This window comes from Malania oleifera, chromosome 9 (assembly GCF_029873635.1).
Source record: "Malania oleifera isolate guangnan ecotype guangnan chromosome 9, ASM2987363v1, whole genome shotgun sequence".
Taxonomy (NCBI): Eukaryota; Viridiplantae; Streptophyta; class Magnoliopsida; order Santalales; family Ximeniaceae; genus Malania; species Malania oleifera.
The window spans coordinates 76,413,042-76,431,549 of record NC_080425.1 but is presented as its reverse complement, the minus strand read 5'-3'; the positions used below and the strand labels follow the sequence as shown (position 1 = coordinate 76,431,549).

Here is an 18,508-nt window from a genome sequence, read left to right as displayed (position 1 = left end):
AGATTGACTTGCTCAAAAATTTCCTACATGACAAGTTCACAATTAAAAATTTGGGGGAACTCAAATATTTTCTTGGCTTGGAAGTGGCAAGGTCTAAAAAGGGCATATCAATCTGTCAACGAAAGTATGCCTTAGATATACTTCAAGACACTGGAATTCTTGGTGCTAAACCTGCTGCATTTCCAATGGATTCAAATCTTAAACTTACAGCAACAAATTCTAATCTTTATAAAGATCCTTCAGCTTATAGAAGGATGATTGGAAGATTATTGTACCTAACAATCACTAGACCTGATCTTGCATATTCAGTTCAAGTTCTAAGTCAATTTCTTGCCAAACCAGCTGTTAGTCATTACCAGGCAGCTATTAGAGTTCTCAGATATCTAAAGGCTACACCTGGACAAGGTCTTTTCTTCTCCTCTTCATCAGAATTGCAGCTAAAAGCCTTCTCTGATAGTGATTGGGCCGGGTGTATTAATACTAGAAGGAGTGTAACAGGTTTTGCCATTTTCCTGGGCAACTCTTTAATCTCATGGAAAAGTAAAAAACAAGCTACCATTAGCAGATCTTCTGCAGAAGCCGAATATCGAGCCCTTGCTACAACAACATGTGAAATTCAGTGGCTCCTTTTTGCCTTGCAAGATTTACATATCAGCCACCTACAGCCAACACTACTTTATACAAATAGTAAATTAGCATTATCCAGCATAAGAGAACAAAGCACATTCAAATTGACTACCGTCTTGTTAGAGAAAAGCTGCAGCAAAACATTATTAAACTTTTTTATATTCCTTCAAGATTGCAGCTAGCTGATATATTCACAAAGCCTTTAGGCTCTCTTCAGTTTCATCACACTCTTCGCAAGATAAACATTCTTAATATACATGTTCATTTTGAGGGGGGGTGTTGGAGTATAGCTTTACAGATTGAGAAAATGGAGTTAAACTCTAAAGACACATGTGTCAAAGTAGGCAAACATGAAGAAAATTAGTTATTCTTTCTATTATTGTATTTTAACTCTATAAATACCTCTTTGTACCAAATTAATTCATTAAGTAATTCTCAGTTTCCTGCTTCATTTTTTCTGCTTCAGTTTTTTGTTTCATCTGAAATTTGACAATGTTCAATATAATTAATTCATTCCAATCTGCTCACCCTTTGAAGCAGATTATTCATTGTTATGGTAAAAGCATCCTGAAACTTTTCAAGCCTCGAATCTGAAGCTCCATACACCAAACCAGGCAATAGCTCATACACTATGTACCTCCTCATCTCCTCCTTCTCCTTCACGGAAATCCTCATCAGCTTCTCCACCACATCCACCTTCATCTCCCTCACCTCTTCTTGATATATAAACACCGAGTACTTCCCGTGTTCCTCCGGTAAATGCCATGGATACTGGTAGTAGGCCGTGAATGGATCAAACAGCACCGGTATACAACCTGAAACAAGCGAATCGAACAGCGATTTACGGGTCGGGCTGTCCCCGGGAGGCTGCAAGCAGAACTCTGACTCCATGAACAGCCTTATAACCGATTCGGGCTGAGCACAGTCCCCCGAATTGCAGTCCAAAAACCGGCATTTCCCCTCCCCGGCCGAAATGCAATGTTTGATCAACAAGGACCGTATGTTCTCGGGCAAACCAGGCCTCTCCCCGGCTGCGAAACCCGTGAGGCTTCTCCGATCGGCTCGCATGATCCTCAGCTGCCATGCGATGATATCAGCATCAGACCGAGGGTGGAAGTGGGTCGGGTGGGGGACACCGACGTCATTAAGGTGCCATGGCTGCCGCTCTATCAGAACCTTGATAGGGTTTTGCATTTGGTTGAGTTCCAACAGTCTGGTACCCCATGGAGAATCACCTCTTCTCCTGAAATCCCATGAAACTTTGCCCAAAACAAAAACATGGTCCTTCCCAGAGTTCCGAACCCACGGCGGCCGACCATCGAGCCACCTCACCAGCTCTTGCCCAAGAGAATCCTTAACCTGGTTAGTCACATTCTTGAAGTGCCATCTCAATATGTCCAATCCTCCATAGAAGGGCACATAGAAGAGCTTTGCTTCATTAGGGTCATAAACCCTGCATGGGTGCTTCAAAACCCTAGAATGAAATATGATCTCTAGTGAGTACTGGTGGGTTTTGTACCATCCGTTCCCCAGCTCCGGCAACTGCTCTCCAAGCGCCTCGTTCGCGAAATACTCGCAGAGGTTCGTCCACGGAACCATGTCATTGCACTGAGCAACCAAATCTTTATTGAACTTTGAAGGTAAATCATACACAAAAATGCCTCTCCCCTCGCAACCCACGTGATCATTAGCCCCAGACGCCCACGAACGATGCGCTTGGACTTGTTCTTCAACGTGTTTAACGGCAGTCACGACCCCCTCATCCTTGTAATTACTGAAAAAACTGCTCTTATTGATGGGAAGAGCAGGGTTATCCTCACCAAAGAAATGGTGATCAATCAGGGCGTGACCCGTGCTGTTGCCAGGGCTAATAGAGGAGGCGTTGGGGGACCGGGAAGCGGGTTCGGCTCCGGCGGAGAGGCAGTAGAGGTGGTTGAGCTTGCGGGAAGAGATGCAAATATGAACAATGGAGTTGGAGATGATGGTGGTGGAGGATGACCAGAGCAACAAAGGAGTCACAAGAAGAATTACAATGGGAATTCGGTACATAAATTTGGGCAGTAGAGTTGAATCATGAAAACCAAATTCTTTTGATTCGATAGTGGGAACAGCAATGGCCATTGTTGGGGATGGCTGCATCAGCTGTTGTGGTTTTCTAGTGATCAGGGGAGCCCTAGATACTTTCTGTTTCCCACAATTTAAGGGTTCGAGCTTTGATCATGGCATGCACGTAGTGTGAGGAGTGACCCCCAACTAAAGGAAAATGGATAAATGGGTGGGTGCTCTGTGGGTGACTCCTCCCCCTATTATGCCTTCTTCAGGGTCACGCTTGGTTGGAGGATTGCGGGAGAAGTGTACTGTAATTGATTTCCCCCAAATTGATTTCAAAGGTTGATACACCTTTTTCTAGGAAAAAAGGGAAAGTATTTGAGTGAATATGCATCAACATGATTAGTGAATGCTTGATTATTATATATAAATTAGCTTTATGGATAAAGTTTGATCATCAAATCTTGGAATTTATGTTTAGAACTTACTCATGACATTTTAACATGTATGATATTTAGTCCATTCTTTTTTTTTTTCTTTTTCTTTTTTGTTTCACTTAGATGTTAGTTTTTAACAATTTTTGTTTGAAGAGTATTAATTAATTTAGAAATGATATATATTGTCTTCTCTGGAGGGACATTTCAATGTTAGGCTGTTAGCACTTGGGACTTCTATGGTATAGGTCTTAGATCTCAATCTTATGAGAAGTACAAAGCTTTATTGGTTGGTGTTGGACTTGTCTAATGTCAGCTTTCAATGAACCAAAAAATACATGGAATGCATTGTTGTTCACCATCTAATGTCATCGTCATACTATCTAAAATAATATATATATATATATATATATATATATATATATAATATTTTGTTGATCACCATCTAATGCAGTTATTTATCGTCATAACATCTAAAATAAAGAATATATAATATATTATAATGCAATCATCATCATCAGCATTATATCAGACCAATATTTTTACTTAATTATTAAAATATATATGTGTCTCATTTAATGCATTTTTTTTTAAAAAAATAAAAAATAAAAAAATATACTTAAAGCCTCCTTGTGGTTTAAGCAAAAAACACCTAGTCGCTATACCCAACTTGTGGCTTCCAGAACTATGAAAAGCTACATCATTAGTTTTTTTTTTTTTTTTTTATGAAAATTAATATATTAGATGAGAAAAAAAATATTTGTATAGACAAGAATGCCCTTAAATGGATTTCAACAGAGTACAATATTGTAGACACCCCATTTTATCCGAGGTCTAATTTAACAAAATTGTACATATTTTTTTCCTCGGAATACATTAGTAATACACAAAACATAGGGGAATACAAGAAAAATACAAAAGGGAATATGCCAGAATATTCGGTTTGGTCCACAATTAAAGATGAGATTTATTTCTTAAATCAGCCAGTATGGTATCAGAGCATGTAGATTATCATAGTATATAAAAAATAAAAAAATAAGAACCAGTTTATTAAGCAGGTCGTTACAGAATCCCTTCACTACATATATCCCCAAACCAATATAGGATTTATTCCCAAATTAATTCATCTCTCCTAATTTTAATTCAAGGTTTAATCCTACAACTTAAATACCCAACCCGACGATAGTTTACCATGACTTTCCTGAAATCGTCACTTCAGGAAAATCATACAAACCACCACGGAAGTCCTGCATCTAGACTATAAAATCAGACCTCAAATTCCCTTATCCTACCTCAAATTCCCTTATCCTATACTCTGATATTATTACTGATGCACTCTAGAGTCTACAGAACCTAGTATCCTAAGTACTGATACCAAACTGTAACAACCTATTTCACTTATCACATAATAAACATAAATAATAACAACATCAGCCCGAACCTGTGGGTAGCGAGGATAACCTAACATAAATAGCGGAAACCTAAGTAGCAATAAAAATAAATTTCATCAATCAAAACATGAATTACATAATACCAGAGTTTACTACATCATCAAAATACTGTATTTATATACAACCTCAAAAACATCAAAATAACCCTAGGATCATACAACAAAAATCTCCTAATCCCATATCAAAATCTTACCCTCCTAGTGGGGTAACTCAACTCATTCAACGACGGCCACGACCCACCGGTCTCTCAGGGTCTCCTAAAAAATTAATTTAAGTTTAGGAGTGAGACACTTCTCAGTAAGGGAAAATAAACTAAATACAGTTGTGTGGTAATATGAATATATAATGCAGTTATACATATATAATACATTTCATACATCTCTAAATATTCGTCATAATATACTGAATCATCATACACTTTCATATTTTTCTAGTAACTCATATCATTCACAAATCGTTTGTTATATATGATAATACTGAAAACATACCTAGGATGAATAGTTAGCTGATATCATTTATTACTCCCCATGACAGGTTGTGCAGTCCGAAGGCGGGACCCGACAATGGCTAGCCGACCACTATCGAATAAAAAATGTTTGTAAGTACGATGGGTCCGCCGCACCCTGGTCCGGACTGCCAAGTGGACGTCTACAACTCTACACTGAAGCCATATCGACTATTCATCTCCCACCCCCTCGTGGGGTGGTTAACACAAGTCTGAACATAGATATCTGATCTATATAACTACGATACCGAGCTCCTGAAACTAAACTAAACTAACATTCGGGTTCTGATAGCATATAATACATGATATTATAGCGGCCTTGTGCCGATCATTTCATAAATACGGCCTCGTGCCAAACATTTCATAAACATGGTCTCGTGCCGAACATTTCATAAATATAGTCTCATGCCGAACATTTCATAATTACGGCCTCGTTCCGAACATTTCATACATATCATTCTGAAAATAAATCAATTATCATATATTTCAAAATCATATACTACATTATTACGTAATTCCTGAAAACATGCTTATTCGTAAAATTGTCCTAACATAATACGTTTCATGAAAAATAATACTCATGTCACACAATACTGAATTAAATCATACATTCCATTTAAAATCATAATTCCTATATATAGCAGTATTTTTCCCAAATATACATTTACTCAATAATATTCATATATAATACATGTTTTTCTGAAAATGAATTTGCTAAGAAATAATGGTAATTTGCGTGGAAAAATAACTGTTTTAGTTTATTCCCTTACCTAACTATAGAGAAAAGCCTCTATAAACTCTGGTGTCACAGCCGTAGGATTTCTTATTCAATACTCTGAAAATGAAAACTTTCAGTACTAAACTTCAGTATTTTCATGTGTATATCATTTCCTATAACTACTGTAAGACCAAATTTTGCTTAAAAAGTCTTACCTCAATTTAGGGATAATTTTCAACGGAGTTCAACCAACGATCCGCTCCGGCAGATATGCTGAGAACTCTTCCAGGAGCGTCGTGGTGACTTTAGATCGTCGATCCGGTGAGCGACGGAGCCGGAATCGAAGAGAGAAACCATAGGGAGAGAGAAAGAGAGTGAAATTTTTCCTTAATTTTGATGTTTAATCCGGGTTTTTGATATTTATAGGACTAGATTCGTCGACGAGCCACGTCATCCCGTCGACGAGTCCTTCAATAATTTCGTCAACGAAACCCACACCTAGTCAACGAAATTCAGACTACTCAAAACCTCTCTCGGTATTTTCTCATCGACGAATCCCCTGTGTTCGTCGACGAGGCCCTGATAATTCCCTTCGATTATTCCTTCTAAAATACAACGTCGTCAATGAAAGTTTCGCGTTCGTCGACGAAGTCGACTGCCTCCTTCTGATTCCGGTTTCCATTTTCCTTTCTTTTATTATTTAAATACCATTATTTTTCGGGTCATCACACAAGATCTGCAACCTTTCCGACTCTTGAATTGCAGTCTTTATCCACTTTCTTCACAAACTCTCCTTCAAACTCACAATTCTTTCAAACTTTCAATTTTTTTGACTCCCGCTCTCAATGGTCTATATGACTTCTCGGTATTTGTGTCTCTACCACCCTCAAAAGTCCTCAATTTATAGGTATATTCTTGATTCCTAACTTAAATTTGATTAAAAAAAAAAAAAACTTAAATTTGATTGACTAATCAAATTTAACTTAATCAATCAAATTTAAAACTAATTTGTTAATTAAGTTGATTAACCAATTAAAATAACAAATAAATCTTAAATAACAAATTAGCTTTCAATTTTGATTTTCTAATTGAAAATTTCATTTATGTGTATGTAGATGCAAGCATGGAAATAGAGTATCCGATCTTCAATTTTTTTATTTCATTTTTATATTTTTTTGTTCTTTTTTCAATGTAAAAAAATTCAATTTCCTTGTCTTTTATATTTTCTCACTTTAATCAAATAAAAAAATTTATCCAATTTTATTATATAAGCCCGGGACAAAATGGGGTATCTACAACATGCTAAATATTTGATCTAGATAATTTTTTTAAAATATTATATTTCTACTCAAAATATCCATGGCTCCTATGCCTCCACTTCAATGTCTATAGTACATAGTAGAATCTTGGAATTTCATTTGATGAGATCAACCATTAATATAATAGGTGGAGGTTTTTTTTGGTGCAATAAATCTATTAACTAGTTGTGTGGGCATTGTTTTCAATACATTACACTTAGTTAGAGTATCAAACTAAAATATGAGTTCCGTGGTTGGCCAATGTAAATCACTCACGGCAACATGTTTTATAAACATCATTAACAAATACATACATACATACATACATATATATATATATATATATATATATATAGATATAATTATGGTACGATCCTCATATTTTTAGTTATTTTAAATTTTATTTTTATCTTTTAGAAAGTTGAGTTGAAAGTGAGGAGGGGGCACTATTGTGAATGTCTTCGCCAAAATTATGCTATTAATAATTCAATCTATAGTATGTAACTCCCCTGGTTATAACTTATAATTTTATCCTGTCCATGTTTTCTACTCTCAACTCAAATTTAATCTATTCTTCAAGTGTAACTTGAATCGATCTTTCGTTTAAATTAAGAAGACATTTTTTCCGAGAAATGCTCTTAAAAAGCGAGAACATTACGTCAAAATAAAACCCTTCTGTCTATTTTTAAATTATAGAATAAAATGAATTATTGTCAAATAAAATCTTTCTTTCAAACCCTTTTTTTCCTTTTTGTCTCTGCCGACAACCTACGCAACACATCAAGGCTTTAGCCTTTTATCTTTAAGAAAAAATTAGGAAAGAATTAGGATTTGTCAAGGTATGTTGTTATTAAAAATAATGTTAAAATTCATAACATATATTAAAAGCCTAGCAAAAGAAAAAAAAAATATTAAAAATATATAAACTCATAAGATAGGGAAAATTTAAATTTGGTGTTTTCAGAATACAAATCAAAATTAGAAGAAAAATCCTCAGATAATGTTTGAGATTATGATTTTTTTTAAATTTGGATTTGGATTCACATTTATTTAGAAGAAATTCATTATAATTTTGTATTATATTTTCTTCAAATGCAAATAGATTTAAATTCAAAATTTCAATTTCATACTTTCAAGTAGGACTACAAACGAGTCGAGCTGAGCTTCAGCATGCTTGGGCTCAACTCGTGCTCGGGCTATCTGGATTCAAGCTCAGAAAGTTGGGCTCAAGCAAGCTTAAAATTAAAAAAAATATTGGTTCAGGCTCAAGCTCAAGCTCAAGCTCGGCTCATTTGTAAGCTCGAGTTTAGGCTTGGACTTGGGCTAAAATTTTATAATTGACCTAATAATAACAGTTTCATCCACTTATGATTAGGCTAGTATTGGACTCTTGGGATTGTGTCAACTTAACGAGTCTATTAACGAAGTTCATTACTGAACTCCTTAACGAGTTTAATAAATAAGATCATTCAAGTCAGTTATCAAACTAGTCACAAGCCGAAACAAGCAGGCTAACACCTAGCTTTTCACAAATCGAGTCTAAAATTTGGATTGAAACTCGCTCATTTAAATAATAAATAAGTTCAAATAATTAAACCCTTGTCAAGTCAAGCTATCGAGTAGCGGCTTAATTCATTTGTAGTCCTACTTTCAAGCATAAGATTAACAAAATTAAAATAAAATCGTGTAGAATGGATGGGCCGAACCAAAAGAATATGAGTATATCCATTGATTGCTCAACTAATTCGTAATTACAACCTTCTTTAGGTTATTTTCATTTTCCCTTTCCCCTTCTCCGAGATTGACAGATTGCAGCGAGCTCAATGTCTTGAATGAGAATACATACAGAGAGGGCGACCAAAAAATTAAGAATTAACAACCTGCTCCTGCTTAGGTCATTCAGTTATGTTCTCATCTCACCAGTGGCAGTGGGAAAGCCAGTCTCAGATGATGTACTCTTACCTCTCAAGAAACCAAGGGTACGTAATCTAAGATCAGCTCCATCTGAAAATCATGGCTTTGTCCCTTTTCCTGCAATGCATCACTGGTTTGCCTTTTCATTTGTTGTGTTATGGCTTCTGCTGTGCTCTGATGTTTGCAGTAATTATAATTCCATTGCCTTACCCTGCCAGGCACTCGTAAACCTGCATTTGTGACCATTTAGTTTTTTCTTCAATTTGAAATTTATGCACAAAATTCAAATCAATTAGATAATTTGTCTTTGAATGATTGAATTTTGTGAAGATCACACACAATTCCAAGTTTAAGGCTCTGTTCCCCCACACTGCATAAGAAAAAAAAAATACAGATAATTACAGACCCCTCTCCCCTCTATACTGCTTGTAGAGTATTTAGGGTTTAACTGAACTTTATATTGGTATGATGTTCCCACTGCTTACTAAAATCAACCCATTTGCCAACAATGGGCGACCACACTTTTCCAGTTCTATTATAAACTATGAAATAATTCCTATGGTTTTTAACTTAGTTTTTTTTAACTTGGGAGGCTTAAAGTGATAGGAATTAGGCTACAGGGTAGGAAAATAAGTACACTACGTGACCAAATTTAGTAGTTAAAATGGCTAGGATACAAATTATTCTTTCATGTGTCAGTACTGAACTCTGTGGCACATAACAAACATAGGGAAGGAGGGGAACGCGGACATTGATGAACAAAATAGACATTCTGAAACCTCAGGAGCTCGGGTACAAGTAGATACACCCTCACCCACTCTCCGTTTTAGTTACAATAGACTATCTGTCCTCGCAGGCAGCCTGCGGAAGAAGTTGATGGGTACCGATGGCAACCGATGGCGAAATCTGGGGTGCCTCATTGTGTAGATCCCAGCCAAAGCTGCCACCACCTGGAATGGCGTCACATAGAGAACCATGGCTGCCACAGAGCAGAATGTCACGAAGATGGCTGTGGCACGGGGGTCTCTCCAGCTTAACAGTGACAAAACACGCTCAACCTGAGTTGCTATATCACCCACCACAGTCTGAACCCTACCAGCCACACTCCTCAGCCGATCATACCTCATTCTCACAAGCTCCGGGCTTCGAGTTGTGGGAAATGTGTCGAACTCCTCATCAAGCTCATCGGGGTGCACTGCCTCAGCCTGCGAGATTCTTGTGTTCATGTGGGGAGGGTACCTTGGCCTAAACCTGAAGTTCCATATCCCTATTAGAAACATGTAGAGGAAAATTGTGGGCAGTATCAGTTCTGGGAAGCACACAAGCATAATAAAAAGCACGTGAACAAGCACTGTTGTGATTGGGTTCTTCCACGAGCAGATTTCCCCAAACCACTTCCCAGCGGCAAATAGTCCTGAGAAAACTGTCATCAGTCGAAAAAAATTTGCCTTGCTCCTGCGCATACTCCAGAGGTGTGAGTCCACATCTGACATGTATTCTACCACCTCCTTCCGGAGTGGAGGCTCTGCTCGACCCAGCCGTTCTGCCACTATGTTGACAGCTTGGTGGCGTAGCATGTCTAGCTGCATCACAGTAAAGGGCCTCACATAGTGCATCTTTGGCAGCAGTGGTCGTGAGTATATGTGAAGCATGTTCACAAAAGATGAGCATGAGAATCGTACTGCCAAATGCAACTCACCCATCTTCTTAACGCCAGTGGGGTGAAGAACCAGCAAAGGGTAAGAGTGTGTATAAACACGACCTGTTTCGAGCGTAGATATACGAATCCGGACCTTCCCAATCTTCATGTCCTTGTTGCCATTAGAGCCTTTTTCCCCCAGCTGACTGTTGTCAAAAACACCTACAGTGAGAACTGTAGCCGGATCAAAAACCTCCCATGTATATTGCTCATTGTATTTTGGACTCAGATTGTCAACCACAGTGCGTGTTCTGACCCATTTGTGCCCATACTTAGCTACACAATATGTATCTGATGTGCCTTTTCCATCGCGTGTTTTCATGGGGTGGAGTCCTACAGAATTTAAGATGCCAAGTTCTAAAACTCCAATTGATGGCTTCCAAAGCTGTTTTGCTGTGGGGCGGAGATCGCTGCTATAGTGAGTTGACTCATCAAGAACATGGTAACCTCCATCTAGACATACTCGAAGCTGGATCCTGCTAGAGAACTTCCCTTTCTTCAGCTGATCTACATCCACAACCACTGGCTTTTCCAGGTTGAACCAACGAGAGTGAACAATTCGATCATCGGCTCGCTTCTCCACAGAGCTTAGTGGTATGAAGACCCTCCCAATGATCTCATCTTTTCCAGGACCCAAACGATCCTCAACAGAAAGTACAAGAGGATCCTCAAAGGGTTCAGCAGCAACAAATAAAAGATCCTCATTCCAGAGCGGGTTCAGTGTCTGAGCTTGGACTGTCTTCGTCTTCAACACTTGATTCGCTATCTGTACCCTCACATATACATCTGGGAAACGGTTCTTCTCTGTTGGGACCAAGTCCTGAGCCTCAATAACATTAACACGCACATACCATAACCGTGGTGCATGGTAAACCTTGGAACGTATCAGTGTAGAGGCAGCTGCTGAACTGTCAATAGGTGTAGCTGCATCAGAATGCCATGCATCAGGGAAAGCCTCATCTGCTTGAGTGCCAATCCAGACTGCAAGCATCAACTCACCTTTTTTCTTCTGCCCCTTCTTGTCCTCAAGCCAGTACCACTCGGGGGCCAGAGGACTATCAGGTGGGACCCTCATGGGAATCTCATTCAAGTCAAACCTTACAATGCCTACAAGATCATCTTTGATCAGATCCTTGTCCTTAACCACAACTTCTAGAACAGATGCTTGCATCCGATCCCTGGAGAAGGCAAACACCACATTCCACTCTGGATTTTGCTTTTTCTCCATGTGCTTCGTAACTCCTCTGTAGTTTCCAATTTTCACCTCTACATATGGATCAAGGCTCCCTGTAACATCCATGGCAGGAAGATCTCGCGCCTTTACAACTCTTACAAAGAGAAATTGCATCTGCTCAACGAGGTCATAAGTGCTTGCAGTTTTGTCCGTACGAATAACACGACCCCCGACAACTTGTCCGCCTCCTAGAAATGGGCTTGTTTCTTTGAGTGCATAATCAACAGGTTGTGATGATGATGCAGAGAACATGCGAACAAGCCTTGAAGGTGGTGGTTCAGGCTTCATCTCACCCACTACATATTTTGCTACTTGGTTGGGCACTGCTGTAGCTGAAGAATGATGCTGGTGTTGAATGTGTCTTGGGTTAGGGAGATGATGGAAGGTCTGTCTTGACTCAGCTTTGGCATTAGATAAAACACCGGAGACCAGATTTGATACTGTTTGGTCCTGTCTAATAGAGCTCGGATCCAAGGATTCAGCTACAGGATGTGGGGTGGAGGACTTTATGGATGGATCATCAGTTATGCAAACTTTAAGACCAAGCTCGCCTCGGATACGGGAGAATATGCCACGCTTTTCCAAAGGGTAGTGCAAAACAACAGCATCTGAGTACGGAACAAATGAAGTCCCACTGATGGAAACCTTCCCAAGGAAAGATCTGGAGTGGGTGGCTTTAATATTGTTGTAGATACACGCATCCAAAGTAAGATTGTGGAGGTTCGATGGATCAGATATGTTGAAGTAAAAGTGCTCATTCCAAACAGGGTTGAGATCTTTTTCTTTGATAGTGGTACGGAACTTCTGGCCATCGAAGTAAAGCTCCACAAAAGCACTAGAAGAACCCAGCCCATCTTTTGGCATAAGGTTGTGGGCACTAATCACATCTACACCCAGCTTAAGATTGCTCATAATGATAGTGTACTTGAAGGATGTTCAACCACCTTGAAGAGGAAAATTATTACAGACACCTAAAAGCATGGAAAAATTAACTCACTAATCATCAACCACTTTAAACAGCCAGTAACAAATAAAATGACCACGGGAAAAACAAATAGGACGTTGTCTATTAAAGCAGTAACATCAACTGAATAAGGCTTGAAGGTGAACTTGAATAGAACAACAGAGGCAAACATCAACCAGAGAAAGGTCAAAGGTCAAAACAATCATGTAGTTGATCTTCCTAGCAAACACATTACTAACATGGAACAACTAATACCAAAAAAGCAAACCTCAAATAAAGACCAGACCAAGGGGACAGAACTCAATTGAAATGATTTAATGAGTGAAATTGATATACTTGATCTTACTAGCAAACACATTACTAAGGTGGAACAACTAATATCATAAAAAACAAACCTCAAAAGAAGACCAGACCTGGGTGTTGGGGTGTGAGGGGAGACGAGGTGGGGGAGCATTCAAATGAAATGATTTAATGATTGACATTAATGTACTTGGTCTTACTAGCAAACACATTACTCAAATGGAACAACTAATACCATATAAAATAAAATAAAATAAAAAACCCTCAAAAAATTACCAGATCCAGGGGACAGCATTCAAATGAAATAATTTAATGAATAAAACCAATTGAAGTGTATTGCCATATTTGTATACTTCCCTACAATGTAAAAAATGGAAAAAATCATTGTAGTAGAGAACATTTTTTGGTATACATGTATGGCCTCTACTATGGGAAATATAGCTACGTCATTGTCAAAGGATGAGTCTTGGAAATAACTGCAGGCAGAAATGGACAGATCAGATGAGCCGGAAACCAAATGAATTCATTGAACATCTAAAACGATGAGCACTCACTAGACTAGCTTCATCTGTGACAATTTTTATCAATAGAGCAACTTCAAGTTGCTCAGTTTCCTGCTGATTAAAGAGGACAAAAGATGAGCATGCTGATTGATCTGCTGGAAGGGGCAATCTATTGTAAGTTGTTCTTACCAAGAAAATGGGTAATAAATTCAAGATGGATTATTTAAAAAACTCTCGGCAGATACTTGACTATTCTGGTGAAGTACATGCTATCTTCAAAACAACACTGATGCATCAAGAAAATGGCCAAAACCATTGTTTTTTTTTTTTTTTTTTTCCTTTTTTTTTTCATACCTAGAAATCAAATTTTGTTAATTGTAGCTCTGTAATATAATGTCAGAACTTGGATTATCTGAGATGCTTACGCTTTATGAAGTTTGGGGCTATTAGACACTAACTGAAAGAACAGGCAGAAACTTTGGGAGGCGGAGATATATTTACAAAATAAGACATGAAGCAGTATTTTAGATTTCAGATAGTGATTATCTGAATCTACTACAAAATAGGATATATGTATGCCGCCTTGAAATGCATACAGCAGTAGCATGCAATGAAAAGGGAAAACACTAACAAACATTTCATTCCATTAGAGAGCAACCCTTACCAGTAGCTTGCAACACATTTGTAGTACTATGTTAGAACAAGAGAGAGAGCATAGTCTTCAAATGCAAATGAGGGCCCATTGGGTCTGGTCTACACAGCCAGTCAGCCACTTCTTAAATGATTACTAAGCACTGAGTTTATAGATCTTGGGCAAGGACAAATTATACTCGGATTGTTGGACTAAATCTGACAGACTGACAGTGGTCTAATGCCTTTTTTATCATAAAATTCCAAAAACTTTTGAAAAATAGCATTTGTGACATACTAGAAACTTTTTTTAAGTAAAACAGTTAAATCATGGTGAAGCAATTCGTTAGTGTTTAAAAGATCTTGCATTTATGAATTGAAAATGGCATCAACAACCTTAATATTATGTTATTAGTAAAACTTTATGAAACACCATGCTTGCAGAAAAGAAAGATAACTAATTATACATTTCAAAAGCTATAAAGCCATTTCACATATGGGGAAGAGCGAGATCATCTTTTCCCTAAGAAATGGGCCCACCACGTACAGTTAAGAGCACTGTTTCATGTCAAATGTAATCTCAGTCTGCTATACAGAATTTTTGTATTATCACTATTAAGAGACAAAGTTACAAAGGAGTTTAATTGACCCATATAATTCTAATTAAATTCATAACTTTGAATACTTCATGGCCCCAATATTCATCTTCATATAGGAAGGATTTCATAGAAATAGATGGCTGAAAAAAGATTTAGAAGAGCAAAGTTGTCACTCATTTTGAAGCAATTTTTTCCTTTTAACAGCAAAAATCAATGCAACTTTTACTCTTAAAAACAGAGAAGGTACTTCAAAGAAACAATGCTGATGAAAAAATGGACAACCATTCAAACCAATGATAACATAAAGCAACAGGTATACCAAATGTTTATATGCTTCTCTGATATGTGAATAGACCGTTTGTGCTAGGAAAAGTAATTAAAAAGTTTCTTTCATTGGTTCTGGGATTTGTCGTGGAAATAAAGAGAATAACATAAAAAGATCAATTTTTAATTGTTTGCTCTCCATCTTAAATACTAGTATGAACAAAAACCTATTCAAATATCATTGTAAATTAATAAAAATTAAACATTAATCACACGTCATTAATTTACAAAGTAGATTTATTCCATTTTCTTTTCTTTTCCTTCTTGTTTTCCAAATTCAAACGAAAACCCGAAGGAAATAAAAACTGAAAATTATTTATTCTCACACGAAAGCACATAATATGAGCAAACTTCATGGAATTGTTATAAAATGCAAAATTTGTGACACTGATTTTCAGTAGTGGTCTGTAGAAACAAAAGCACCCAAAAAATTGATGATTACTTCAAATTAATGTGTGTGTAATGAGAGAGAGAGAGAGAGAGAGAGAGAGAGAGAGAGAGCAAATACTGGATTGCAAAATAGGGAATTTAACTTGCAGACCTTATAAATTTTGGGCATGTACCTGAGGAGGATTTTAATCTCCAAGGATGTGTCTCGAAGCAGTCATGCGCTTTTCAAAGCCTGGTATTTGAATTTTTTATCAGCACTATTAGCTAACCCATAAATAAAACTCAAGCAGATAGATCCGAAACAGATGCAAGCTTTTTTTGCTGACAAGCTCAGTTTGTGTATTAAATTTGGCGCAATAATATCTCACATGGACCGCCAGCAGCATAAATGAACAAAAAAATCAATATTGTCAGCAATCAACTCTCATGCACATATGCAGCAGACACAAGCAAAGTTATCAAATAAGAAAACATTAAAAAAAATAAAAAATAAAAACACCCCTTTCCAAGAGCTCAGGGGAAAAGACCCACAAAATTCAGAAATTGTCTTCTTCTCATGATCCCTTGAACAGTTCTTTTGTTTCTTCTTAAAAAAATAATAATAATAATTATGAATAAAAATTTGGCAAGGAAAAATATTAAAAAGAAATCTCTTAACTTCAACTGCAGAAAGTAAATGCTTAAAGAAATAAACAATTCCTAATAGATTCAGATTCAGACAGCAACGTGTAAGCACCTTTTTCATAAGCATGTGCCAATCTTCGCCCTTAGGAAGATCCAAAGCCTTTAAAAAATAAGCATCTACAGCGTGCTTCAAGCTACAGATCCTTAAAGCCCGCTGAAGACACACTAGCTTTATTCAGCATATCCCTCTTGAGTATAAACTGCTTAAAGTCTATTACTGAGACCAAACAGTGTCATGATCTCAGAGTCACCGGGAAAGATTATGGAGCCAAAAAAAAACCCTAAAAAGAGAAGTCACCGGCCCACCAGCCTTTCATAAAGGCCTAAATTTTAGATAGTTGGCGAACTGGAGGATAAGCATTTTGAAATTACTCATGTAAGCTTTTCAGACCAAGAATCGGCGCCAATGCCGCTTACTTCCAAAACGATACAATGAACTATCAATCAAGCTCTGCTTTACGCCGTCTAAAAAAATATATAATCTAAAGCGAAATGCAATTTACTACGAATTAAAATCTTTCAAAAAGCAGATATAAGTATTAGCTCTCCGAAAAATCATAAATAAAGCAAGAATCGAAGGAATAGACTCAACTTCATCACCTTGCTCTGAAGTTTTCGATGTCATGCTGGCATAACAGATCTTTTGCTCCAAAACTCACCTGAAAATGGATTACATTGAAATTTTTGAACGCCAAATCCAAAATTTACGTTGGAAAAACGAAGCATTAATAGGAAAAAAAAAAAAAACAGCAGGAGCGAGCTCACCGAGCTGCTCCAACAACTCTCATAGAAACATTCGCAGAAAATTAAAGAGAAAATCACCTGTTCTCAGCTTAATCTTCTCCCTTTGACTCATCCTCCTTGCAATAAGACTGAACTATCGATGATCCGCTTTAACGGACAGCGAGAGAGAGAGTGAGACGTTTCAGTGAATGTAGAAAGCAGGAAAAACGACTGAAACTGTTATTTTTATTTTTGTTTTTGATTTTGTTTTCAGAAATCACTTCAGATTCGGAACTTAATTTCTGTCTGCAAATCAGAAATCAAAAACAGAGCGTTCTGTTTTCCGCTTCGTTTTCTTCTGGTCTCGTAACACCGGGAAGGAGAAGTCTTTTACAGTGTAGGCGTCCTCACTGGGTTACCGTGAGGACACCCACCTGATTTCACCCAATTTATAGAAAAGTGAAAGACAGGGAAACGTCGCGGCGATACAGAACGGATCTCACAGTAAGAACGAGAGGGCGACCGCTTCCTAGAGCTAATCTTTATACGGATGCGCGTGTAATCCCGAGAAGCACGTGACGGGGCGTTCTTGTGGGCCGGGCCCTCAAGGACGTGACCGTATGATCTGGATTACTGTGGGCCCCGCCGAAGATTCAGAACCTCGGGTCCATCCGGAGTTCCGGACCATCCCTTCATTTTTATTTTTTTCGCGCAAACTATTTTATTTCTAAAATGTAATAGTAAGCACAAAAAATAACTAAATTAATATCTGAGAGGACACGTGGCACAGAAGTAAATTTTTTAACGGAGTTTAAGAAGGCAGCAGTGATCATCTGACGCGTAATAAATGCAATTTACTAATCTTTGTTTAGTAACGCATTTGGCTTTTCTTAATTACACAAGTAGATGAACCCATGTTTTTACTTGCAAATTAATAAATTTTGGCGCTTATTAAATAATAATAATGATTTTTGGCAAAAGAAAAATCAACAAAATTTGGCAAAAAAGCTCAATGAATAATTGGAATATGATAGAATAAATAAATTAAAATTTATATAATATACATATATATATACATAATTTCTAATATTTAATTATTTTCTTTATATTTCATATTTATTTATTTTATAATTTAATAAAAAATTTTAATTACTAATGTGTGTGTGCCTAGTACTTAAATGGGTCATTAATTCAGTGCACACATTTATGGAAACCTAAAAGTCTTAAAGATCATACTCGTGGCATATTCAATGAGAAAATGAAGGGCAAAAGAAGAAGACCTGTTTATGCTTCATTTGTAAGTGCATTTATTATATTTGAGTCTGTAATAATTTATATCGGTCTGTAATAATTTCTGCATGTCATGTATGTAGGTAATTTTAAATTCAAAATGACCGTAGATTGACCATAGGAAACCGAATGTCATTAGGGCATGGTCGATCGATGCCGAATTTTTTTGGTG

The 18,508-nt window shown here is 37.2% G+C and overlaps 2 protein-coding genes across 2 annotated transcripts; both read right to left on the bottom strand.

Annotated features, from left to right (window-relative positions):
- Positions 1-872: 872 nt before the first annotated feature.
- LOC131164853 (xyloglucan-specific galacturonosyltransferase 1) lies at positions 873-2,849 on the bottom strand. Its single transcript, XM_058122364.1, has one exon. It carries the CDS (start codon positions 2,764-2,766, stop codon positions 1,138-1,140), a length of 1,629 nt encoding a protein of 542 aa, XP_057978347.1. The 5' UTR covers positions 2,767-2,849; the 3' UTR covers positions 873-1,137.
- Positions 2,850-9,622: 6,773 nt separating this feature from the next.
- On the bottom strand, positions 9,623-17,468 carry LOC131164852 (multiple C2 domain and transmembrane region protein 7-like). The gene is made up of 4 exons (XM_058122363.1): positions 17,146-17,468; positions 16,924-16,982; positions 15,813-15,871; positions 9,623-12,900 (listed from the first exon to the last, which is right to left on the bottom strand). The coding sequence occupies exon 4, from the start codon at positions 12,839-12,841 to the stop codon at positions 9,827-9,829; it is 3,015 nt and encodes a 1,004-aa protein (XP_057978346.1). The 5' UTR covers positions 12,842-12,900; positions 15,813-15,871; positions 16,924-16,982; positions 17,146-17,468; the 3' UTR covers positions 9,623-9,826.
- Between the last annotated feature and the right edge of the window lie 1,040 nt (positions 17,469-18,508).